The 26,628-nt window shown below is 34.9% G+C and overlaps 1 protein-coding gene across 2 annotated transcripts in view; it reads right to left on the reverse strand.

Moving 5' to 3' along the window:
• Positions 1-4,259: 4,259 nt before the first annotated feature.
• NT5DC1 (5'-nucleotidase domain containing 1) overlaps positions 4,260-26,628 on the reverse strand; it is a 162,588-nt gene continuing 140,219 nt past the window's right edge. For both annotated transcript variants that reach the window (XM_012460409.2, XM_012460410.2), the window contains exons 9-12: positions 13,091-13,209; positions 11,772-11,933; positions 11,020-11,188; positions 4,260-6,057 (exon numbers count right to left, since the gene is read on the reverse strand). In XM_012460409.2, the coding sequence (XP_012315832.1) occupies positions 5,942-6,057; positions 11,020-11,188; positions 11,772-11,933; positions 13,091-13,209 (566 nt within the window). In that variant the 3' untranslated portion in view covers positions 4,260-5,941. The remainder of the gene's footprint in view (positions 6,058-11,019; positions 11,189-11,771; positions 11,934-13,090; positions 13,210-26,628) is intronic.

Consider the following 26,628-nt stretch of genomic DNA (forward strand, 5'->3'; position numbering starts at 1 on the left):
TGTGTTGTCTAGGTTAATTTTAAGGTTGGGAAATCATTAAAGTTATCAAATGATACCGGTAAGTATCATACTGAAAGTACAAAAAAAAAAAAGGGCAATAGACATCAAACCTCCCAAGATTCTTCATTTGAAAATGGTAAATAAGGAGCCCAACTGCAACTGCGTACTCATGAGCATTATTTTTTCTACATAACCAGTGCAGTTTTTGGTGGTAATTGAAACACCATATAGTATCACTTAAAATACTGTTTTCAGTGGAAAACTTATCTATGCACTATCCTTGTTCATTACATTTATATTAACTGTGCCTTCTGAAGTCTAATTTTCAATGAGCTTAAGATAGACCTTTGGAAGAATTATTGTGTATTCTGAGTGCTACTTACATTCTTCTCTTACACCAGTGTGTGGCTTTAAAAAGAATACCAGGAAAATATGAAATAAAATGTCTAGAAACAAGTGATATCAGGTATCACAATTTCAATTACCAGTAATGATAGTTTTGCTGTATAGCAGCGATTACATGAAGGTTTATTGGATAAATACCAATGCATTCTCTGTAGTAGAGAGGGCTTTATGGATGCTGCAAAATCTGTGAAAATGAATTGCCAAGTATTTGTAGCTATCTAAGCAAAAATTTGACATAAATGGCCCCAAATTTCTCATTTGAGTTAGAAAATTAATTAAACATACAGTTAAATAGGTGCTGACTCTTGGTGTGATTGTTACTTGCAATTTCTTGCTGAGTAGATTTTTCTAGGTCTGGAGAATTTTAAGTGTTAGAGAGCTAGGTTTTCTTTTGCAAGCTCTACATCCATCTTAATCCTAAATTCCCCTAACAATGTGTTTTACCACTGCAATTCAGTGATTGATTTCTGCATTGTCAACCACCTGTTTCAAGCTTTATTATACCTTTTCTATGCTTGTTCTGGACATAATCAGAAAATGTCCTTTTTCCTACACTTGGTTTATTATCTGCTTTAGTCTAACCAATAGCATTCACTCTAATAGGCTGGTGCCACATATTTGTTACAGGTTAGCATGGTTTCTGTTCTGTTTAGTCTAATAAAATTAGTCATTACATTACTCTATTAGGCATCTTATAGGTTTCATTTACCAACCAATTGGTTTACTGGTATATCCCTGCATAATTTCTTTGTACTGCTTTTTCTTCCTTAATTCTAGACCCTAATTCTTCTTTATGTGGATCTCCAAACCAGTTAAGAGGTTCTCCCATCCTCTGGGAACCTAAGAAGTATTATTTTAGTCCGCTCAGGCCATAATGCCCTGTGAGTAGTGGTGAGACTGCATAATTTCCCTCATCCTCTCACAATTTCTTTGGGCTTCCATTTCTGGGCATTCAGTTCAAGCCAGACACTTATAAAAGTCTTCTCTGACCTTATTAGGATCTTCTCTCCATATCTCCTGGTGCTGTTGCTTTATCTCCAGTTAACTCAAGCATCCTTAAATGTTTTCATCATTAACGAAAACAAACAAAAAAAACCCTTACCTATATTTAAAATTATTGAGTTCCTGTCCTACAGAATCACTATTTAAGCCTTGGATATTTGATCTTGTTTTAGTGACATATTCCCTGGCTTCACAATCTCCTCAAAAGATCTGAGATATGTCAGGCACTTCCACATGCACTCTCATACTACTTTGATAATCCTTGTAACACAAGTTTTATTATTTCCATTTAAATAATTGAGTAAACAGAGGTCCAGAAAGTGAAATTAAATTGACTAAGATGCAAGTCTCAGACTGTTCAGTTTTCTGATTTCAAGCTAGCATATCTTCCACTCTATCACAACCATCCTAAATTTGGCATAAAAATGTTAACAAAAACCCTATTGACATGTAAGTATTCAGGCCTTAGTTGAAGGTTATGCTTAATCATTCATGAATGGCCTTTGAGAGGGGTATATTTTATCACTTAATACAGGACTCCATCCAGTTACGGATTAACATATGAATTTACTTATGTTATCTTTATGTTTGCTACACATGAATGAAATTGTTTGTTCCCTTCATCAAAGGCATTGAACATTTAATGCACCAAAAGGACATAAAATGTTATACTCATGGAATTTAGCTGCTAAGAATTATAAGGAACCACTGACATTTCTGTTAAATTAAGAGAATATTTATTTTTTAATTGATTAAACTTGGTGACTGCTTTTAATACATTTAGATAGTAATTTATTCCTTTTCTTTATTAAACTTTGTTAAACTTTATTAAACTTTGATCTTTACCAAGGAAATACCACTACCAAAGTACCAAAAAAGGTAAAAAAAAATTAACTTGTTTTCTGAGTCTGTCAACAGGTATGTGGTACAAGAAACTGATTGTCAAGCAGTCTATGTACTTTTCCAGTTGTCATTGTAAGTAATGACCCAACTTCCCTACAGGCCCAGATATCCCATTTTCTACTAAGGTTACTCAACGATGACTTTTCATTACTCCTTATCCATTTGGTTACTTCAGCACCAGTGAGGGAAATTTACCAAGTAGTCAAGGTGAACATTTAAACCAGAATACGAAGAAAGAGTAGGCCTGCTTACTGATCAATTTGGCTTCCACGAGGAGCAGACCCATTGTATGCTTTAGGACTCCTATTATTCTTGGATCTCTATTTTACTCTTCTAGGTAAGTTTTATATTATAGCTATTTGTTTTAATATATTTGGCTAAATTGTGAATTACTTAAGGATAGAGCCTGTGTCTTCACTTTTAATCTCTTATGTCCTAGCATGATACTATTGCTAAATTGAAGTACGGTTTTGGGCTGAGAATTTGCCCCAGTCTTGATTTAATATTGGAAGGCATTATGTATCAAGTAATTAAAAGTGTGATTTTTGAGGATCAAACCTGGGTTCATGTATTGCTCTGTCTCTTAGTAACAGTGTAATGTAGAGCAAGCATTGTATTTAATCTCTCTAAATTTCAATTTTCCCATCTGTACAATTTAATAGTTATACATATCTCATATAGTTGCTGTAGAGAGTAAACAAGATAATGTACATGAAGCAGCCTAGTGAGGAGTCAGCACTCATGACCACTCTTTTACTATTATTTCTGAGGATAGTTCTGGAGACCAACAAGAGACACCTTTTTGAATTCATTCTATGTGGACTGGACCATGCCCAGGGATTTCCAAGGGTGGCAATAAGATCATACTGTGTGAATTACTTGGTATGCCCTCATGGCTGTAACAAAAACAGTCAAGTGTATTCCAGTCTTGCACCAATCTAGAACCAACTCTCACGATAGTCTTCTTGTGCTCAAAGCCTGCAAAGATGTAAGGGACTGTTACTCCAAAAATGCAGATTTTAAAAAGCTATCCATGTATTTCTAACATGTCAAGGTTATTATATCCAGAGAGGCAGTTTGACTTTCCATTTTATGCTGATTTGTTACAAAATAATTATTATAAATGTATTTTCAAACTTTCACTAAAAGTGTGTGTGTGTATTGAAAGTTATTTTTGGGTATGAACATTGGTGGGGAAATAATACTTGATTTCAGTTTACCACAAACTCAGAAGTTGATTTTAGATTGCAACTCATGGTTCTGTTGAAGTTTTTACTACCTCAGTATTCCAAATACCAGACTCTGACAAAACATTTGGTCACTCACCCATTCAGATCTTTCCTCTGATGATGTGATAAACAGTGGCCAGCAAAGAAAACCACAGCTCCCTTACATCTATTTGTAGGTGTCCTTTAGATTATGAATGTTTGCCTGTATGTGAATATTAAACATGTCTTCTGCTCATTTATATGATTTTCTTACTTCATATAACTTCTTTAATATTTTCTTTTTAATTTTTATGGTGCCACATTTGGATGATTATTTTTAATCTTCATATCCAATCAGAAACACTGGCACTTTTTAGAAACAATGAAATAAAAATTTAAAAAATCTAATTACAGTCTTTCTAATTATAGAAAAAATTCATTAGAAGAAATACTGACTGCTAGAAAGGAAGGAAACTTAGAAATAAACTAAGCGTTTCCTTTTAAAAGATGGAAACAAGTGAAGCCGAATTTGGTGATAACTTGTTCAGGGTCTTTAGGTAGAATGATAAAGGGAAGACTAGAACTTCTGACAACTGAATTCTGCCTCCAGGACCCCTGCCACTACTCAGTTGCCCCAAACGTGCAATTAATTTCTTATTTTCGAGTTCACATTTTTCATTATTACAGTAGTTTATAAGCATTTAAAGATGTATTATTTGCCATTTACAGAATAAACATAGATAAGGAAAAATAGCTTTATTTGGAAAAGAAATCAATTATCTATTTAAAGCATACATGAGATAGCATCTTTCATTTAGTCCTAAGCTTGATTATTTATGCTCATTGTAATATTCCAATGAAATTCTGGAAGTAAATTTCAAGTATATCACCTATACTTATTGTTAAATATCAAACAAAGCTACTGTTAAGGAAAAATTTCAGTAATTTTTTTTTTTTTACCTACCCTGAGATACTCTCCATCCCACAGTGTATCTGGGATTTATCTGAATATTTACAAATTTTAACAAAATTCTTTTCTTTCCATTGCATGCATCGATATGCTAAATCCTCCACTACAATCCAGGTAAAATAATGACAGTGTTTGAAAACCAGATAGTGAAAATCAGTGTGTTTTCTAATACTGCCCATGATAGACAGACAGAATGAAATTACAGCATCAACAGTAGCCAGGAACCTATACTACAAACATTATTTGACTCCAAGTATCTTGCAACAAATAGCTACTAATATGACTATACATAGCACAGAGAACACAACAGTCCTGGATTGTAGTACACCTGTAAAACCCCTTAAAGCATTTTTTTCTCAAACTTTTTGTTCATTATTACCACCCTTTCCAATTACAGAAATCAAATTCAAATTAAATTAAATAGTTTTAACTACATATTTCTTCCTAATGAGATAAATTAACACTAAGGAATAACATTTTATTGAATAGGATGATTTTGGAAGTCTACAATCTGTATCTAAGATTTTTTTTCACCCCAAGAACCAATTTTTGTCCCCAGTTGAGAATGTAAGGCTTAAAGTTGATTAAGTAAATTAAACAGTCTTTAACATTATTAGAAAAAAACCTAGTGGGTAACAATGGAGGTTGAGATAGTTGACTTCTAGACCATCTCTGTTCCATACTTGCTGTATGAACAGAGAAGAAATCATGTCTTTATATTTTCTTGTTTTGGAAAACACAGGAATAGCATAAAACCTCATAGCCTGGAAAAATCACTTAATCTCACTGGACTCAGTGTTCTTGACTATTAATTGAAAGAACTGGTATAGATCAGTTGGTTTTCAATTCTGGCTGCACTTTCCTAGGGCATACAAAAGATAACAATGCTCAGCTATATTTACCCAGACCAATTAAGCCAGTATTTGGAGGATATGGTCTAGCCAGTGGGTTCTCAAACTATAAGGTAAATCAGAATCACCTGATAAGCTTGTTAAACCACATATTGGTAGGCCCCACTCTCAGAGCTTCTGATTCAGCAGGTTTTGGGTGGGGCCTGCAAATATGCATTATCAAGTTCTCAGATAATGCTATGCTATTAGTTTATGGACCACACTCTGAGAACCACTGGACTAGGCATATGTGTAAGACTGAGTATGTGTGCGTGCGTGTGTGTGTGTGTGTGTGTGTGTCCGTCCCCAGGTGAATTCTAATCTCAAAACTATTGTATAGAAAACATCAATAAGGTTCTAAGTTCTAGGATACTGAGATTTTAATATAATAAGAGTTGCTAGACATCAAGATGATTTATAGAAAGGAGATCTATGGACAAATATCAACTTCTTGGTCAATTTTCATTAAAAACTCGTTCCTTAAAGCCTTTTACAGTAATTTTTGAAAATTAACTTTTTTAAAAAACTGCATATGTGGGTCTTCATTTTTCAGTAAAGACAACTTATTTGGTTATCAGTGTGTCATCACTTGATAAGACCAATGGAGGGTTTGGATAATAGCCAGCTGTTTTGGAATTGCTTGAAGAGAATCTTGTAAATTTGTAGTCCAGAGGTAATTCTGTAGAGAGAAAAAAAAAACAATTTTGATTATTGCACAGGTCTCTGAATGCCTTTCATAAACAAATCAAAACTTGATATTCACTGATAATGAAAGCTATTTTTTAGAGTTGTAAAATTTTAATATTTCTTTTACCCCCCTCAATAGATCTCTGTGTAGCTATTATTATATATAAGGTAAAAAATGTGTATAAACCAACCACGATTGTAATGCATATGGCTCATAAATACAAACTTTTACAAGAGCTATAAAAATGGCTTCTAGGCATTTAAATGTGAATGAGATAACTATGTCTAACAGAATATCCATAAATAGAGAAACATTACATGAATATAAAAAGGTTTTAAGAGGCAAAGGTTATTTTTCACTTCCTATCTCATTTAAAACAATTTAATTTTATTATTTCTCCCATATCACAGAAAAGGTCTATCAAAAGTCACACGATGAAGAGTTAGATATCTTTCCCTATTATAATAATGTTTAAGTCAAATCACATTTAGAGATATCTCAGATCATCCCCAGAGCTCTAACTAGTGAGTTTAATTTAATACTCTCTGCTCAGAAGTTTATTCAAAAATATGAAGGCTTATCTGAATAAAAATTAAAAAGAAATCTCCCAGGCCCTACTTAGAGTATCAAGTCACTGGTGAATGAGACCTAATAATCTTCTTCATAGTTTCGGAACAGGGTTACTAAGAATAATCTTCAAAAGCTTAGTGAAAGAAGAATTTTAATACATACAACATGGCAACTTTCAATTTAAGGAAGAAGAATCTGAAGTTCAAAAAAATTAACTAGACTTCCAATTCTAACTTCAACTAGAAAATCTGGATAAAATATAAACATGAGACTGAAGTCACTGGAGAGCTAAAAAGGCAAGCAAGATGCTCACACTGGTCATTAGAGAAATGCAAATCAAAACTACATTGAGATACCATCTCACGCCAGTTAGAATGGCGATCATTAAAAAATCTGGAGACAACAGATGCTGGAGAGGATGTGGAGAAATAGGAACACTTTTACATTGTTGGTGGGAGTGTAAATTAGTTCAACCGTTGTGGAAGGCAGTGTGGCGATTCCTCAAGAACCTAGAAATAGAAATTCCATTTGACCCAGCAATCCCATTACTGGGTATATATCCAAAGGATTATAAATCGTTCTACTACAAGGACACATGCACATGAATGTTCATTGCAGCACAGTTTACAATAGCAAAGACCTGGAACCAACCCAAATGCCCATCGATGATAGACTGGACAGGAAAAATGTGGCACATAAACACCATGGAATATTATGCAGCCATCAAAAACGACGAGTTCGCGTCCTTTGTAGGGACATGGATGAACCTGGAAACCATCATTCTCAGCAAACTGACACAAGAACACAAAATCAAACACAACATGTTCTCACTCATAGGTGGGTGTTGAACAAGGAGAACACATGGACACAGGGAGGGGAGCACTATACACTGGGGTCTGTTGGGAGGGAGTAGGGGGGACAGTGGGGGGGTGGGGAGTTGGGGAGGGATAGCATGGGGAGAAATGCCAGATATAGGTGAAGGGGAGGAAGGTAGCAAATCACACTGCCACGTATGCACCTATGCAACAACCTTGCATGTTTTTCACATGTACCCCAAAACCTAAAATGAAATTTAAAAAAAAAAAACAAACAAAAAAAAACGGCAAGCAAGACTTGAGGAGACACAATTCTTGGGAAGGAGGAACCAGCGGAGACAGGAGCTAACACTCTGCCTCAGCTTTTTTCCTCCGGTGCTGGAATTCTGGCTGCGGGTAGGGGCCACTACAAGCAGAAGAAAAACCAGTAGAGATGATTTTGGCAGTCTTGCCAAAGATAAAAATTGAGGGGCTAGGAATCCACTGTAAAGGAAGGGTCAGAGAACCGGACTCTGCTGTGTTTTTCCTCAAACCCTTTGCCAAATGCTGAAGGAAACTTGGAAACTAAGAATCCAAGTGGAAAGCATATGCCTGTATAAAGCTGAGTGGATGTTTTCTTTTTTAGGCAGTTTCTTGGTATTGTGAAAATGGGAGATTAAGTTCTGACCTGAGAGAGAGGGGACTTTGTATCTTAGACTGGCAGTTATGTATTTCTGAAAATGAAGAGTTATAATTATGAAGTGATCTCTCTCATGTGAATCATTTTTCCCCTTAATATCTACTTTGTTTCATGTTAATGTAGCCACTCTTCTTTTTTTTGGGTTACTGTTAGCATGGTATTACCTCATCCATCTTTTGATTATTTAAATTTTCTGAATCCTTACGTCTCAGATATATCTCTTATAAACTACCCATAATTGGGTATTGCTATTCTTTAAAATTGGCTAATACTTGGAGTATTTGGTCACATATATTTAATGTAATTAATTCAGGTTTAAATCAAACATTTTACTAAATCAATTTGTCTTGCTGATTCTTAATATTCTCTCATCTCCTTTGTTTTCTTTTAGATTCTTAAATTATTTTACATATTAGGTTGGTATGTATATCATCACAATTCTTTTGACAGTTATTTTAGAGATTACGACATACATTTCTGACATCAATACTGAACACACTCTTATCCTTAATTGTTTAATTCTAGCATGTTAGAACATGTTAACTCAAGCTGCCCTACTCTGGCATATATATACCGTTTTTGTCAGGCATTTTAATTCTCTATTTATGTAAATCCCATGGGACTTTAATTTTTATTGTTTCAAACAGTAAGTATTCATTTTTTATTTGTATACTTATACCATATACTTGTATAATATAGATCCTTCTTGCATCTCCAGTCTTCCAATATCAATTATTTTTAATTTTATATGGAGAACAACAATCTTTATTTCCTTTAGTGCAGGTTTCTGGACACACAGTTTCTCCATTATTCTGTCTAAAAATAATTTACTTTTTTTTGTTGTTGCTCGAGATGGAGTCGCTCTGTCACCCAGGCTGGGGTGCAGTGGCGTGATCTTGGCTCACTGTAACCTCTGCCTCCCGTGTTCAAGCAATTCTCCTGCCTCAGCCTCCCGAGTAGCTGGGATTACAGGCACCCGCCACCACACCTGGCTAATTTTTGTATTTTTAGTAGAGATGGGATTTCACCATGTTGGCCAGGCTGGTCTTGAGCTCTTGACCTTGTGAACTGCCTGCCACGGCCTCCTAAAGTGCTGGGATTGCAGGCATGAGCCACTGCACCCAACCAATATTTTACTTTTATTATTTAAAATGTTTACTGGGTATAGAATTCCATCAAGATGGATGGGCATGGTTAAATACATTTTACTAAGCCTGGTGACAGAGCAAGACTGTGTCTAAAAAAAAAGAATTCCATCAAGATTCACATCATCATTTTCTTTCAGCAATTTAAAGCTATCATTCTATTGTCTTTGACACTTCTCTGTTTCTGAGAAGTCAGATGTCAATCTGTTATTCAATCAATCTATATTTGTGCTCTAGATTGCTTTTAATATTTCTTAATTATCTTTGGCATTATCAGTTAACTCTGAATTTCTTTTTTATTTATTTTGTTTCATTTATTTGGGCTTCTTAAACTTTTGGCTTATTTTTTCCCCCACTTTGAAAAGTTTGTAGCTATTGATTTTGGCTTATTCTCTCATCTCCTGGGACTCCAATCACAGATGCCCCTCAGTATCTGCAAAGGGACCCCTGTGGATACCAAAACCTGTGCATGTTCAAGTCAAAATATGGCATAATATTTGCATATAACCTATATACATCTTCCTGTATACTTTAAATCGTCACTAGATTACTTATAATATTGAATACAATGTAAATGCTATGTAAATAATTATACTGTATTTTAAAAAATTTGTAACATTTTTAATTGTTGTATTGTGTTTTATTGTTTTTTTCCTCTGAATAATTTTTATCCACAATTGGTTGAATCTGAGGATTTGAAACCCAAGAATACAGAAGGCTGGCTGTATAGAAATCTTACTTCTTCTCAGTATATCTTTTATGTCTTGGCCTCTCTTCTGTATCTTTTATGATTTTTCTCTTATTGCTTCATTCCAAATATTTTCTTTTGACTTAATTTCCAGTGCACTAAGTCACTTTTCATTTGTGTCTAATTCACTGTTAAACCCATCTGTTAAGTTCTTTATTTCATTTTTTAAATGTTTCAATTCTAGACTCTCCATTCTTTTTATAGTTTTTAATCTCTGCCAAATTTCTCATTCCTTCCTTTTCTGTATTTGACTATAATAAACATGGTTATTTTTGTTAGTGTGGTCTCATATCTTTATGTGCCCAGCTATTTTCCATTATGTGCTGAATTCTATATGAATTGTTTTTAGAAATAATTTGAGTCCTAGAATGATGTTACCTTACTCAAAAGAGAATGTATATTTGTTTCTACCACATGTGCAGGGGCACTAATAATCTGGAATCTCCTCAATTCAATTTTAGGTATTCAGCTGATTTCAAGCTGAGTTTTAGTTCCTGTGAAAATGGAGATTTCTTCTCAATTTATTCTTATTTTAAAGTAAAGCCCTTTAGGGTCTCAATATAGAAAGAGTTCACCAGACCCACTTCTCCTTGGGCAGGCCTTCTCCTCCAGTTCCTATTCTTGTAGATTATGAAGTTACTGAAAGGCCCACTTACCCTCTTTGGTGCCCTCTTTGGAATCAGCAAATACCCACGGGGAAAAGCAGCTTCAAATGCCACGTTCACCTTACTGGGCCTTCTTAGCAGCTTGTCCTGGTATAACTCTTCCCTAATTTTATAATATGCCTCCAAGCTGACTTAAAAAATGTTGAACTTTTGTAGTTGCCTCCCACAGAAGTGCTGGTCCTAATTACCTAGGTTGCCATAACTAGAAGATATTTTCCCCAAAGATAAATCAATGTTGTGGGAAGATTTCTTTTTCTTAAATACAAGAATTCTAGTACTGGTCATTATTGGCTAGTAACAGGTGAAGCTTTACAGGTATTTTCCCCCTTACCTGCAATTGCTTCAATACTTGGAATTGCGATAGTGCTGTAAGTACTGATTCTCTTACAAGACCATGTATAAACTAAGGAGTCTTCTGTGTTTTCCAGTCCCAAAACTGAATCAATAAAAAAAGAGCCCCATTTTTTAGATGGAGTATTTAGAGGCTTTGCCTTTGGTCCCTGAAACAAGAGAACAGAATAATTAACATGGTGATTAATGTTCAATCTCATAATTTTTTTGTCTATTAAGTAAATAAAAACTTTGAAACGCTATAGGAATCTACAAATAGGCTTTGGGCACACATTACATTTTTGGAACAGGAATCATATTCCCTCTTTATTATTATCCTTTATTTTAAACAGAAACTAGATTTTTATATGGTCAATTGGTTATTATCTGAAAACTAGCCCAAACAGAACAACCCAGAAAAAAAATTTTTTCCCTACAATGAAAATAATTCTCTAATTCTATTATTATGATGATGTCTAAAGGATAGTTAAAACACAACTTGTTATAATTTTCTTATTTAGTATTTGCTTTTTAGAAAGAAATGAATATGGCATTATTATTTATTGCTTTCAATATAAATGGAATATGAAGTCAATAAAATTAATACAAAGTTTCAAATTATTAGTAATTTTTTTAAAATATGATGGTATTCAGCCTGACCAGGATAATTCTGGAGTCACATAGTATAAAGATACTTTAACTTTCAGACATAAAAATTTTTCTTTCAAGGAAAGAACTACAGGGAACACTTACCTCATATTTTCCTTTCTTCTCTAGAGGCTCTGACTCCTCAGACCTCTGCCTCCTTGTGCCTTCATCCCCTCTGAGTTCTTCCAGGATGAGGACTGTCTCCCAATTACTATAGTGACGAGCTGGGAAAATATCTGAATGCATGCTGTCACCAAAATAAACAACCTGTAAGACAGACAGCAGATGCTGTTTGAGGCACAGAATTGTGAAAGAGAGTGGCATTTATTTCACATAAGGAAGAAGAAAATTTCTCAACAGCCATCAGAGTATGACAACTAAAAATTGCATAAACATCTTAAACTTCTTTGAATAACCTCACAGGTGACCATCAACTTGTCTCATATGATTTACTGGGTGCCATATTTGTCTTAAAAAGTTATATAACACATTCACAGGTGGAAGAGAGCATAAGGTGAAATAAGTGATTTTATTCAATTTTCCTAAAGAAGTGAACCTATATGTTTAGCTATATGTTTACAATTATTAATAAAATGGCCCCTGCAGTTGGAGAGCTGGTGAGGTATTAGACAACTTGTTACAGTAGATTAGAGATAATTAAAAGTGCAAATCACAACCACTTTTCAAGAGAGTTTCTAGGCTCAACCCCAAATCTGCAGAAACAGAATCTGTGAGAGTGGAGTTGGGCATATAGAATCTGGAAAGTTCCCTAGGTAGTCTGAGGCAAAACTCCATTGACTGAGTCCATACCTCCCAATTTTCAGATGTGAAAACAGAGTTAAGGGATATGAGAATCAGCATCTGCAAGTCAGACTGCTCTATCCATTAACCCTCAGGAGTCCCCAGGGGACTGTGACATGGTGACAGCCAATGAAGCAGGGCTGTGTTACCCCATGATCTCTCAGCTCATGGAAATTCTGATAAATTTTTTTTTACAAGAAAGGGCTCTGCTGTTAAAAATGCACCAATGTCCAACATCAACAACGTGATTATGCTGTCAAAAACAAGAGTATCTTTAGGCTAGTCTGTGGCATAATTTCAGTTGTTTTCCATATAAAAACTTTCTGGATGGATTGTTATCAGGATAACATTCCACAGGCATCCTACACACCCATACACTCACTAAATCTGTGGTGCCCTGCTTGGAATCCTTGTTCTTCTCTATCACAGATAGACAGCTTTGACATTGATAAAGGAAAACCTTAGTTAAACAGAAGATTTTAAGAGGAGAGATTTGGCAGATAGGCAGAGGCAGATGATTTCCCCCATAGATGACTAAGCTGAATGCACTGAGAATGGTTTTAGTTCACAACTGCTTATGTCTGCAAGTGGGTGCTGAGGACTCCTCTGCAACTGGAAAATACCTTGGGTTCAGGTTTGCCAGTCATTTTCTTCAGAAGTTCATAGAGGTGGACAGCGTTTCCTTGGGAGTACCAGCCAGGTTTATCCAGAGATGGCAGTGCCTCCTGTTCCTCATCATTCTCTGAAAATACAGTTTGGCAATCATATACTTTTTAATCAAGTGAGAGTAGCCAGTTGGGCATATCACACGTAGGGCATGGCTGCAGGACACGTACAAACGAGAACCTTGTCAGGGGAGGGAGCTGGCATTCAGTAGCACCTACCATATTATAAGGCCCTTATAGGTATATACTTTTAAATCCTATAGCCTTATTAACTGGGGAAAATAAGGTTCAGGGAAGTTATTTTGCCCAGGATCTCAAAGCTGGTAAGTGATTTATTCAGTGATTAGACATCTGCTTGACATCATGCCTCTACTGCTACAAAATAGTTTATTAAATAAACAACACAAAGTTATTAGGTGTTCTTTTTTTTAGAATTAGGGGTGAGGGAGATAAGTTTTTAATTAGTAGTTTATCAGATTCAGGTGTAAATTTTGTCTCCTCGGTGCCTCAAATGCTTTACCCTAGTACCAGCTTTGGGGTGGGTGAGGAATAAAACGACTATTTGCTGCCAAAGCACAAGTGTGTGGACCATTCATGCCAAAGCACAAGTAATGTCCTCTCCCAGCACATTACTTGCCCACTACTGTTAAAGCAGGTCTGGTGAAAGAGGTAAATGTCTTTGCCTTTCTGAAATTTGCCCACGATTCTATTCCTTGTACACGAGCTGAAAAGCTGAAGAGAATCGGCCTACCAGCACAATGATAAAGGAAGATAGATAAGGTTTTATGAAATACATGATATATCAGCAGAGACTTTGTTAGCTGTTGATACAGCTTCACAAACTGTGTGGAGAAAAATAACCTTCTTTTTCTCACATCAATTCTATGATTTCTGATTTTAAAAAGGTTTTATTCCCACCACTTTTTGGTCCTTTCTGCTGTGCCACTAAGAATTTTATGAGATACAATCCTATGTTGGATACATAGGTTGTGTATAAAGAAGCTTATATAATTAGAAGGGTCCTCTTTAAGAGAACAAATACAGAATTAACAATACAAAATTACCATGGTCCCTGCCAGGATTTGGAGGAGATAAATGAGGGGGTCTTAAAGCTTAAGTTTCATTGGCTTTGTTGTAAATCAATCCTGGAGTAGGACAGGGAGAAAACAAAGGGTTTAGAAAGGAGGCAAAGATGGGTAAGTCAGTCATTCAAAATACATCTCTGGCAACATTAGTACCTTTAACTAAAATCTAATTTTCCCTAAAGAAACTAGATGTAAAAGTCATTGACAACCACACTAAACCTCTGCTTCATTTATAACATAAAACATCTTGAATATGGTATTAGAGAATTTAACATTTACAAATTAAAGATTTGTAAATGGTACTATAAATGGTCACTGTAACTGAAATTAAATACAATTTATTAATCCTACAACAAAAATGAGTCAAATTTATCACAATAATAAGGTGTATTTCTGCATAATCTCAAATATTTTGAACAAAATTCTAAAAACACATTTATAGATAATTAAAGCCAAATTATAGCAACTAGCAGTTTATGTTTAAGAAATATTTATGCCTATCTTGCTGCCATTTCAGCAGCCAATTTTAAATTCTTCTGCAAAATTAAATGAAAATCCCATTATTCTTTAAAGAAAGAAGCGATAGGAAGTCAAAATCATGTATTCGCCTAACATTAAAAGGGTCTAAGAATATTCAGCACATTCCTGGAGAAATCCAGTAAAAAGTGATCACTTCTCATGTCTGTTTATTTACTGAAATGTCTTAATATGAATATAATGTGGATTTGAAGGCAATTGGAAAATGAATAATTTACAGAAATATTTCTGAAAAGACTTACGGTTGATATGTAGATGCCCAGTTTGCAAGGATAGTGGGAAGAGAATCTTTTTAATACTTTAGAAAAATCAAAAAAATCTATAGCATTATAATTTCTCAAATATTGAGACTCAGTAATCTAATAGGAAGCAAAAAACCCAAATCAAGTAAAAACAACAAATTCACTTCATACAAACATCTCCCTTCCCTGTTTCCAGCCCCTACACTGGAAACTGCCTTAATGAATAATTAATCTATGAGGGCAGCTGAGGCTGCAGGTTCTGGCAGAGTCTGCATAGCTAGGAAACTGCAAGACTCAGAAAATTATTAATTCCTGCAGTAGAGAGCCTGTTCGGACTGTGAAAGCCACAGAACTGAGGTGGAAGCTGTATAGTACAGAGGAACAAATTAATGGAAGTTTTAAGCACACTGTTTATAAACCAAATAAACACTTTTTAACATTATTTAGATAAGGCGCTATACTTCTTTTCAAGGTCAATAGAAAATAGTTATATAAACCTCTATTTTTTACATAATATTTTAAAGTGTAGGTTGGCACGGTGGCTCACACCTGCAAACCCAGCACTTTGGGAGGCTGAGGCAGGCAGATTGCTTGAGTCTAGGAGTTCAAGACCAGCCTGGTCAACATGATAAAACCACCATCTCTTAAAAAAATACAAAAATTAACTGGGTATGGGGTTGCACGCCTGTAGTCTCAGTTACTTGGGAGGCTGAGGTAGAAAAATTGCTTGAGTCTGGAGAAAGAGGTTTCAGTGAGCCGAGATCACTTCACAGCACTCCAGCCTGGGTGACAGAGGTAGACCCTGTCTAAAAACAAACAAACAAACCCCCCAAAACCCAAAAAAGTGTCCTAAAAGAGTATAGTGATATACTGATTTTATAAAGTTTATTTAAAAATACATTAGAAGATACAGAAAGATAAAGATAAAAAATGGTAGAAGACATAAAAAAAATAAAGAAGACAAAGGGGGATAGGTGGTGATGATAATTTGCTTCTACAGTTTTAAAATGAGCATAATAACAATGCTTACCTCACTGACTGGTGGTGTAAATAAATTAATAAAGATAAAAATAAAGCACATAGAAAAGTGTCTGCCACAAAGTAAGTGTTTAAGAAGTCTTAGCTGTTATCCCTTCGATTTACAGGTAAATAAATGGGTATCTGGAAAAGTTAAGGAATCTGGCCAAAGTCACTGAAATGTTATAATAAGAGCCAGGACAAGAATTCACTTTGCCTTCTTATTCCAAAGGATTTCAAATTGGGGCGAGAGAGTAAGATGATAGTCCCAGAGAGCATTTCTGAATTTGGATTCCTGGACTTGAATGTGTCCTATGGTATTGCCACAAACAGGAAACAACTAAAGCACAGAATAAACCTTTATCTGGCATCCCTGAGGACACCCATAAACTAACAATTCCCACTTAGGATGGAGCCTCAGCCAACCTCCTATGAGAGCTTTATATAAGGCCCAAATTAGTGCTGTTACAATCTTCCGTTTATATTGAAAACAGGTCAGCAATCAATAAAGAAAAGAAGGAGGGCTTTGGAATGCCCTTTGAACTGAATTTTATAGAGTTTATTATTTTCACAATTTCCCTCAAATTCACTGATAAAAAGCTTTATTTCATAAAAAAGCAAACCTGTATTATTTTCCTAAAATTCTACTGTCTCTGCTTTAATTTAAAGCAGTTTTAACAGTTAGGTAAAATGTATTAATTGAAGATATTTTTCTATAAAAATATACTGTTAGGACCAAAGTTCTACAAGGTATAAAAATTATTCCTCAAACCCTTTAACCTAATCACGAATAGATGTTTGGGTTATAAAATAACTATAAAGGAGAAAAACTCATAGAAGAACAAAGCTCAAATTTGTTCTTTTAGCCTGCAAACTACCAAAAAACTGACCTAATGAAGTTAAGAAACAAATGAGGGTTGAGTAAAGACATGGAGAAGCAATCAATTTAGGCAAATAAGTCAAACTAAAGCTGTCTTAGAAACTGTAATTTGTTCCTAGATATAGCTATGTCTTACTACAATGAAGTAAATCTTTTTATTTTCTTATTGTAAAAGCATATGGACAATATGGACAAGAAGAGTTTAAAAAACAGTTAACTTTTTGTCAGTATAAAAGTTACAAAATAGATATGGGACAATGACACAGTCAAGGCTAGGCTAACAGCCTTGAATAAAGCTAAGTGAAACTTATGACAGAGAGCAGAACCTGTGGGAAGTTTTGTATGCCAGAACCACTAATCTCAGCTCACAGTGACTGCTGCCTCCCCCAAACTCCCCAAATACTTGGTGTCATATTTTATTAAGATTTAAAAATATGTATCTGAGATTTTTTTCTGAATCAGTAATACATTTACATGTTTTTTAAGTCTCATTTTTGAACTCCATTTGCTATGCACTCACCTCTTCTGCAAAAGGCAATCACTCTTTTATGCATATAAAAGCAAGTACAAATATGAGAATATTCTTTTCCTCCATGTTTTTACACAGTTGTTAATACATAATCAACATACAATAAATTGAACATATCTAAAGCATACAATATGATGAGTTTCGGTATATGTATATACCTGTTATGGGCTGAATTATGTTCCTCACCAAATCATAAGTCAAAATCATAACCCCTAGTATGTCAGAATGTGACTATTTAGAGATGGAGCCTTTAATGATTGGATTAAATTAAAATGAGGCTCTCAGGGTGGACCTAATCCAATATGGTCTCCTTATAAGAAGATGAGATTAGGACACAGATAGACACAGAGGAAAGACTACGTGAAGACACAGGCAGAAAATAACCATCTACAAACCAAGAAGAGAGAGGCCTTAAAAGAAACCAATCCTGCTACAACATGGTTTCAGACTTCACAGCCTGCAGAACTGCAAATAAATAAAACAAATTTCTGTTGTTCAAGCTATCTAGTTTGTGGTATTTTGTTATGTCAGCACTAGCAAGCTGATATAATACTCATAATTTTTAAATGTTTTTAAATAGTAATATTAGAATAACCTGCACGAAGCTCTGCAACTTGCTGTTTTTAAACTATTTTGTAGCTAGCACAGTGTAATCTCCCTCCTTTTAAAATATATGCATTTCATTCTATTTTACACATGCTCTATTATTTATTTATTAATAATAGTCCTCTATAAATAGACATGTGGGTTGTTGCCCGTGTTTTTTGCTACAAGTAAAAAGTTACAGACACGAGAGGATCTGCAAAGCCTGGTGGGGTCAAACAGAATCTGAGCTAGAAATACAACTCATTTTCTTTCTCATCTCACTCTTCATTTCTACTATATTTCACAGAAAGTTTTAGGCAGTAGATATAGCAGTGCATAAGATGGCCCAACTCTCTGCCCTAAGCATCCTTGGGCTCTCTTCCCTAAGGATGCTTATATTCTGGTGGCAATCTCTGACTTGTTAGGGGTTATTAAATAATGAATTATGATTAAAATATATTTATAATCTTTATTTCTAAGATTTCTTCCTGTATATATGTACATTGACTGAACAGTTCATATTTACTTTTATAAATCCCTTCCTCAATTCTGGGCTAGAATTTTTTTCTCCAATTGTACATTTTCATACACACTTTCTCTGTATCTTGGCATGGACAGGTAAGACATTTTTCAAGTAAAAAGTCTAGTAAAATGCTTGTGTTGGGGGCTATAACAGGAAGATTATACTATTTAAAAAATAAATACTTTATCAGTGAGCTGGAGAAAATTTAATAGAATAAAAAGTGTGATTCTTACCCTTATCTACTTTGGTTTGGAGGGTTTACTATTCATTCATAGTTCTTTAATAATGAAGAGCAGCTAATTCTTTCAAACTATTTTCTTTGGGTTTAAATATGCTTAATTACTGCTATGGTTTGAATATTTTTCCTCCCCAAACTCATGTTGAAACTTAATCCCTAACCTGGTAGTATTGCCAGGTGGGTCCTTTAAGAGGTATTCTGCTATAATATGCAGAAAATTGCCTAAGACAATTAACCAGCTCATTTCCATACCTAATATGATGGGAAGTTTATTTCTTTCCAGAATAACAGTATTCTGTGAGAAATAAATTTCTATTTTTTTATAAGCCACCTAATCTATGATATTTTGTTATCATAATGCACTAAGGTGTACCCACAGCCTAGTAAGCACTGTGCCTAAGGCCCACGATACTTTTAAGGGCCCACAAAAATGTTTTTAATTTCTTTCAAAATCAGAAGAAAAGATATAAACTTTTAGGTAGAAGAAAATGCTAATATATTCACCTTTATTCAATGCAGTTATAAATATATATTTCTGTATATATATTTGTTATATATCTATATATTTATTACTATATAAATACATTTATAGTTAAAAAAATAACAAATGCGAAGTAAAAAATGTGCAGAGATGAGACAGATAATTTTAAAAAGTTATTTTAGGGCTTAAACAAGTTTGAAGATCAAAATCCTACCACATAAGTGGAACAACAGGAGACAGAATGTCCTATTTCTCTGGTAGAATATATATCATATTCATCCTTATAAATAGTCTCTTTGAGTTGTTCAATAATATTTAGAAATTCCAGGAGTCTTCAAGATATAAAAAGACTTTTAAGGAGTAGTATATTTTTAAGAGAATTGAATGCGTATGTGTATACATACACGTACATATGTATGTATATGTAAAGATAGATGATAGATAGACTAGGAATTAGCTTACCTGATTGTGGGGTCTGGCAAAGCAGAAATCTGTAGGGCAGGCCAGCAGGCTGAGAATTCTCTGGCAGAAGCTGAAGCTACAGTCCAAAGGCAACATTTTTTCTCTTCCTCAGGAAAACCTCAATTTTAGTCTTAAGGCCTTTCAACTGATTGCATGACACCTACCCACATTATCAAAGATATCTCCTTTATTTAAAGTTATCTGACTATAGATGCTTACTCAACTACAGAATACTTTCACAGCAACATTTAGATTCATGTTTAATTGGAAACTGGGTACGATAGCCTAACCAAATTTCCACATAAAACCAACCATCACAGTGCTCCAGAGAGAGAGAGAGAGAGAGAGAGAGAGAGAGAGAGAGAGAGAGAGAGGGAGAGAGAGAGAGAGAGAGGAGAAATTTTACTTATTATCTTGAGATCTAAATGAACAGAGAGAGAGAGAGAGAGAGAGAGAGAGAGAGAAGCTTATCATGTTAAGATCTAAAAAAAAGAAAAAAATAGAGGAAAAGGTTCTTTAAGAATGCTTAACCACGTTTGTTCTTACATGTTTTTTGAGACCAGATTTTATGCCATCTGTGTTAACCCCCCCACATAAGTCTACGCCAAGTATTTTGTTAAAAGTGCTCACAGCAGAATTTACTGAGGTAATGGAAGTGTCCTAAAACTGGATTGTTGTAATGCACAACTGCACAAGTGGGTAAATTTACAAAGAAAAATATTCATATAAAATGGGTGAATTTTATGGTATATAAAAATTACAGTGGTATATGGAAATTATATGAAAATAAAGCTGCTTTAAACAGTGACCAGAACAACATACTATGTTTCCAAGGCTGGGACACGGTAGGTATTCTTATATGTTGCTGTTGTAAATAGAAGATAGTATGACCCTTGTGGAGGGAAACTGGACAATTTCTAGCAAAACTGTGTGTGTTTATGGACCTAAGAGTTTATAGTGATTTTTATTGCCATATTATTTGCAATAGCAAAGACTGAAAACAATTCTTTCCAGAATAACAATATTCAAGTAAATGTACGCACTAAGACATTACTCAGTTACTAAAATCTGTCACTGGTGGTGCAAGAACAGGCAGGCAGGGCTATATGCAATGCCTCTGATTAGATAACATGGCTTTGTCTGTCATATGCCAAACTTATCTTGCTATAAATTGAAGCAAATCAATGGGCAAGCCACAAACATCTAGAATAATAAATTTTTGACTAGTATGCTGATGGATTCAGCCTTTTTCATTCAGCAAGCTTTTAATGTTATTGGAATTGTGCTAAAGACAGAAAGACTCCTGCACACAGCTGCAACCCTCAGCACCAACATCTCAGTGACAAAGTTCATCAGACAATTTCCCAACTGTAGCCAAGTGAAAGCACTAAACAATACAGAAAAAGAAGCAGCTCTGACTGGTGCTGCAGATGGAAGGTATCGCAAAGGAAATGTGATTTGCATGTTTGACCTTAAAGCAGAGGTAGGCAGTCACCAGAGAGGAGAGGGAGAAGGCATTTTATGTATATCTACACCACTCAAATGTGATCTTCCAACCAGTAGCATCTGCTTCAAAGACAACTTATTTAGAAATGCAGAATCTAAGGTTTCACCAGGGCCTCTGAATCAGAATCTCCACTTTAACAAGATCTAGGTGATTCACTGTGTATACTGAAGTCTGAGAAACACTGATGTTGACAGAATAGCAAGAACAAAAACTTGATATAACAATAAAAGGCAATCATTTCAGCAGGAGTAACGGGTATTTTTATGGAGATAGAGTTAAGGAGAATGAAAAGGTAATTTAGGAACCAGATTGTACAATTCACCTTAGGATGCTATATGGAATGGAAGTCAATGGGATACTGTGTGCATATAATTAAATATATTTGTGTCTAAGTAAATACTAAAAAAGAGCTCAAAAATAGAAGTCTGTGCTAATGAAAAGTATCTGGAGAGAGGTTGAAGAGGAGTTAGAAGACCTAGTGGAAAGAGAGAGGAGGACAGAGATGAGAGATTTTCCAGGTATATTAAGCAGGATTTAATGCATAGCATACTGGAGGTAAAAGGGTGAAGACAATGGAGGTTATTAGCTGGAGAAATCTAATAGATGGTCAAGTAAGGAAGATAAGACACACGAGGTGACCAGCATGTTTGGTTTCTAGGCAAAAGGAGAATCTCAAGCTTGATTTCAGAACAGAGTGGAGCTGCCTAGTGTGGAGAAGGAACTGTGTATGAGATTCAGGAAAAGAGGTCTCAGAGAAACATTTGGAAGTCAGAGTCTGTACTGGTAGACAGCTGAGGCCAAGGGATGAGAGAGAAAGGAGAAGAAAAGAGAGTTGGATCATGATTCTCACAATGGCGGAAAGGGGCAGGTACTGAGTTAGCAGCATTGGTGACACCGCAGTGAATAAGGCAGACACACTCCCTCTCCAATGATAATTTAATCTTGCAAGACAGACTCCCCAGTATCCCCGCCCTCAGCACTGATGAGGATCTGGTGACGCAGTGCAAGTGATAGAGGACAGAGAGGATGAAGATTTTGCCTGGAAGACGCTTTTCCCCTCCATCCATCCTTAAGCACTGGCAGGAATCAGACTGTCGGTAGGAGCTCAGTCCCGACTGGCCCTGGCATCATTATCTTCGCTCTTGCTACCATGACAACCGCTGACGTCAAACCCGTGCGACTGCTGAGGACATGCTGTGTTCCGTGATTTGCTCGCTGTGCCTTCCATCCCAGAAAGCTCAGTTGCATTAATTTTACTTTAACCGTTTGGAGCAACGACTTAATTTACATACCAGTGGAGATTATAGCAGCGGACTGACGTGACTTGCATTATATAGTAACATTAAGTGCCATGGAGGATGGTTTGAGGGCTACAAGACTGGACAGAGGCAGGGAGATCAGTTATTAAGTACTGTGATAACTCAGACGTGACGTATTAATAATATTGCGCCATTTTGCACGAGGGATGATACTGTAAATGGTGGGAATGTAGTGAGGACAAACTCAAGAAAATGGAAGGACAACTTAAAGGGGAGGGAGGAAATGAGGATGACTGATTTTTTAGCTTGGTGCAAAAGTAATTGTGGTTTTTGCTTGGTGGCTTGGTTAAGATTTGTGCTTAGAAAAGTAACTCGAATGTAATTATGGAATATGGGAAGAGGGGCATGCTAAAATGAGATGGGGATTTAATGAGCTGTTGCAAGCACATCAAGTTTCCTGCGGCTCTGGGGCTGTGAGATGTGAAGATTTTAGAAGATAGAAATAGGCTTCTGAAGGTCAGAGAAATGTGAAGCCCAGAGATAAGGAAATGTCAGCCATCAGTGTACAGATGATAGTTAAAACCTTCCCAGTGGTAGAGAGCTGAAGAAGAACAGGAGAAGAAAGGAGAGCCAAATACAGAATGCTAGGGAATATCCACATTTAAAGAGAGAGGTGATGGGAAACCAGTAGTGGAAACGGAGGTAAAGCAGTTAAGAGGTAGCTGAAGAATCAGAATCAGCAGCAGAATAAACACGTAATACAGAACGTAATGAAGTAGGGATTTTAAAATATATGCAGTACAATCCTCTAATTAGTAATAATTCTGGCAGTCTTTTTTGCATTCTAAAACAACTATTTTGGTTTAATTCTAAAAACTAAACTTTGTTGTATCTTCCATCGAAATATTTTAAATCAGAGGCCCAGAAAACAAAGGCTGGAAGGAATCTTAGACATCTAGTCCAGTCCCTCCTGGATGTGATAAAAATGAGGTAAACTTTTCTAAGTATCTGTACAAAAAGCATGAAATCCTATATATGCTGAGATTGCTAGGCATTTTACAGTCTTCAAGGCTTCATTACAGAGACCGGGAGTAGGACTTTGGGTCCTGCTTCATCAATACAGATTTTTCATCTCTAAAACCACAGAAGAGAATGAAACACAGTAGACTGCTATTTAAATGAAATTTTTATAAGGTTTTCTGGTTATTTCCCCAAATGCACAGACAACAAAAGCAAAAATAAACAAGATTATATCATACTAAAAATCTATGCAACCACAAAGAAAACAGTCAACAAAGTGAAAACAACCAGTAGAATGGTAGAAAATATTTGCAAACCATACCTCTGCTAAGGGGTTAATACCCAAAATATAAAAGGAACTCAATAGTAAGGAAACAAATAATCCAAGTAAAAAAATGAGCAAAGGACCTGAATAGACATTTCTCAAAAAGGTATACAAATACCTAACATCTACATGAAAAAATGCTTAGCATCATTAATCATCAGGGAAATACAAATTAAAACCACAATGAGATATCACCTCATAACTATTAGAATGGCTATCATAAGAAAAAAGATAAGTGTTAAAGAGCATGTGGAGGAAAGGGAATCCTTGTACATTCTTGGTGGATTGTAAATTAGTTTAGCCATTATAGAAAAAAGTGTGGAGGTTCCTCAAAATAATTAAAAATAGAACTACCATATGATCCAGCAACCCCAATAGTGAGTATGTATGCAAAAGATATGAAATTGGTATGTTGAGCTATCTGTACTCCCATGTTCATTACAGCATTATTCACAATAGCCAAGATATGAAATCAACCTAAATGTCCATTAGCAGATTAAAGGATAGGATATGGTATATGTATACAATGGAATACTATTCAACCTTAAAAAGAAACAAATCCTGTCATTTGTGACAACATGGATGAACCTGGATGACATAATGTTAAGTGAAATAAGCCAGGCACAGAAAGACAAATACCATATGATCTTATTTACATTTAGAATGTAAAAAAGCTAAACTCACAGAATCAGAAAGTAAAATGGTGGTTATCTGAGGCTAGGGGTAGTGGCATTGGGAGATGTTGGTCAAAGGACACAAAACTTCAGTTAGGAGGAATAAATCCATAAATCCAAGAAATATATTGTATATAACATAGAGTTAAAAATACTATATTGTATATTTGAAAAATACTGAGAATAGATTTTAAGAGTTCTTACCACACACAAAAAAATGATAAATGATATGAGCTAATGCCTATTTAAATAGCATCATTTAGCCATTCTACAATGTATACATATAACAAAATACCATGTTGTACACCATAAATATATATGATTTTTACTTGTCAACTAAAAAATAAATGAAATACAAATTAGAGAAAGTGGAAATAAAAAAAACTAAGTTTTTATACAACCCAAAATGTAAAACAGTTTTTTTAATTGCTATATTTATTATCAGTGTATGCTATTTTTAAATTTTAGATTCCTAATATTTCCATACTATAAATTCAGTTAAAAAGACTTGCAAGTCTTTTGATGGTATAACATTTAAAAATGTAGTTTGGATAAACATCATTATTATGTCAGCCCTCAAATCCAGTTATACTGTACAACTAAGAGAAAATACTGCTGAGAAATCTTAAGATAGGTAATTATAGAGTAATCTTTTTTTAAACAGTCCACCCTTTTATCTCAGGATACTCTAAATTAAATAGAAAAAAAAAAACTACATAAAATGCTATAATCTGTCAGCATAGTTAATGCATTTATAATTTCCAATATGTTAAAAAAAACTTGGTATATTTTTAATGTGCAGTTTTCCATTATCTGTGTCTTTGTGTAAAATTTTAATAAAAATCGTATGGAATGGCATAAAGATTTTTCTTGGAACAAAATATGAAACCCCACAAAAATAAAAATGAAGACAAATATTTATTGTTTACTTATATATTTAAATGTAAGTTTATGAAGTGGGGAAAAACATTTAAATTTTTTCTGGTTTAATTACAAGAATATTGTTAGAATCCTTGATAACAGATTATTTCTTAACATCAAGGATTTTATTACATAAGACTTTAAACCAATATATGAAAACAACATCAACTTCTTTCTTTCTACTAGACTAGGGTTTCTTAGACTTGGCACTACTGAGATTTGGGACTAGATAATTCTTTGTTGTTGGCGGGTGCTGTCCCATGTGTTGTAAGGTGCTTAGCAGCATACCTAGCCTCTACCTACCAGATGCCAAGAGTACTACCCTCTAAAAATTCCACCATTGAAAACCATTGCACTAGATCATTCTCATGAACACATATGCATATTCCAGTATCTTCAATCTTAAAAAAATTAAATATGCCCTTAATCCTACATTGTCTTCTAGCTAAAACCTCAATTATTTGACTGCTTTCATAGCTAAAATTCTAGAAAGAGCTGTACATATACCCTCGTTCCATACCTCCAATGAAATACTTATGATACTGCAATTTAGTTTCTATACCACCAATCAATGGCAACTGTTCATTGAGGCACTAGTGATCTCCATCTTGACCACTCCAGTGAAGACTTCCCTTTCCTCATTTCAGTGGACTTTTTCTATAGCATTTGGATTAGCTGGCTACCCTTTCCTCTCTCCTTTGACTTCTGAACACTGTATTCTACTGTTTTTCCTACTATAATCTATCTGCTGCCACACTGCACTCTTTCTTCTCTAGCCTTAATATTAGAGAATGTCAGGGCTTGGTCTAGGCCTTTTGATTATTTATATTCTCTCTATATTTGGTTTCATATAAGCCCCTGACTTCAAATACCTGTCTATGAGCTGATTACTCCCAATATATACCTCGAGCCTAGACTTGTTCCCTTGAATCTAGGCACATTTATGCAATTTCCTAATTGATAGTGAGTTACATAACTCATAGGCATCTCAAAATTAACAAGTTGAAAAATGAGTTCTTAATAGACGTAAACCCTACTCCATACAACTTTATCCTCTGTATTTTTCCCCAAGTCTGTAAATGGTACCACCATCTACTCACTTGCTCATTTCAGGAAAAAGAAAAATCAACCACCTTGAAGTCATTTTTTATTACTCCTTTCTTTTCATCTGTGATTTCCCTAAGTATCACTGAACCCTGTGTTTTACAACT

Source organism: Aotus nancymaae, unplaced genomic scaffold (assembly GCF_030222135.1).
Source record: "Aotus nancymaae isolate 86718 unplaced genomic scaffold, 86718_ANA_hifiasm-v0.15.2.pri h1tg000040l, whole genome shotgun sequence".
Taxonomy (NCBI): Eukaryota; Metazoa; Chordata; class Mammalia; order Primates; family Aotidae; genus Aotus; species Aotus nancymaae.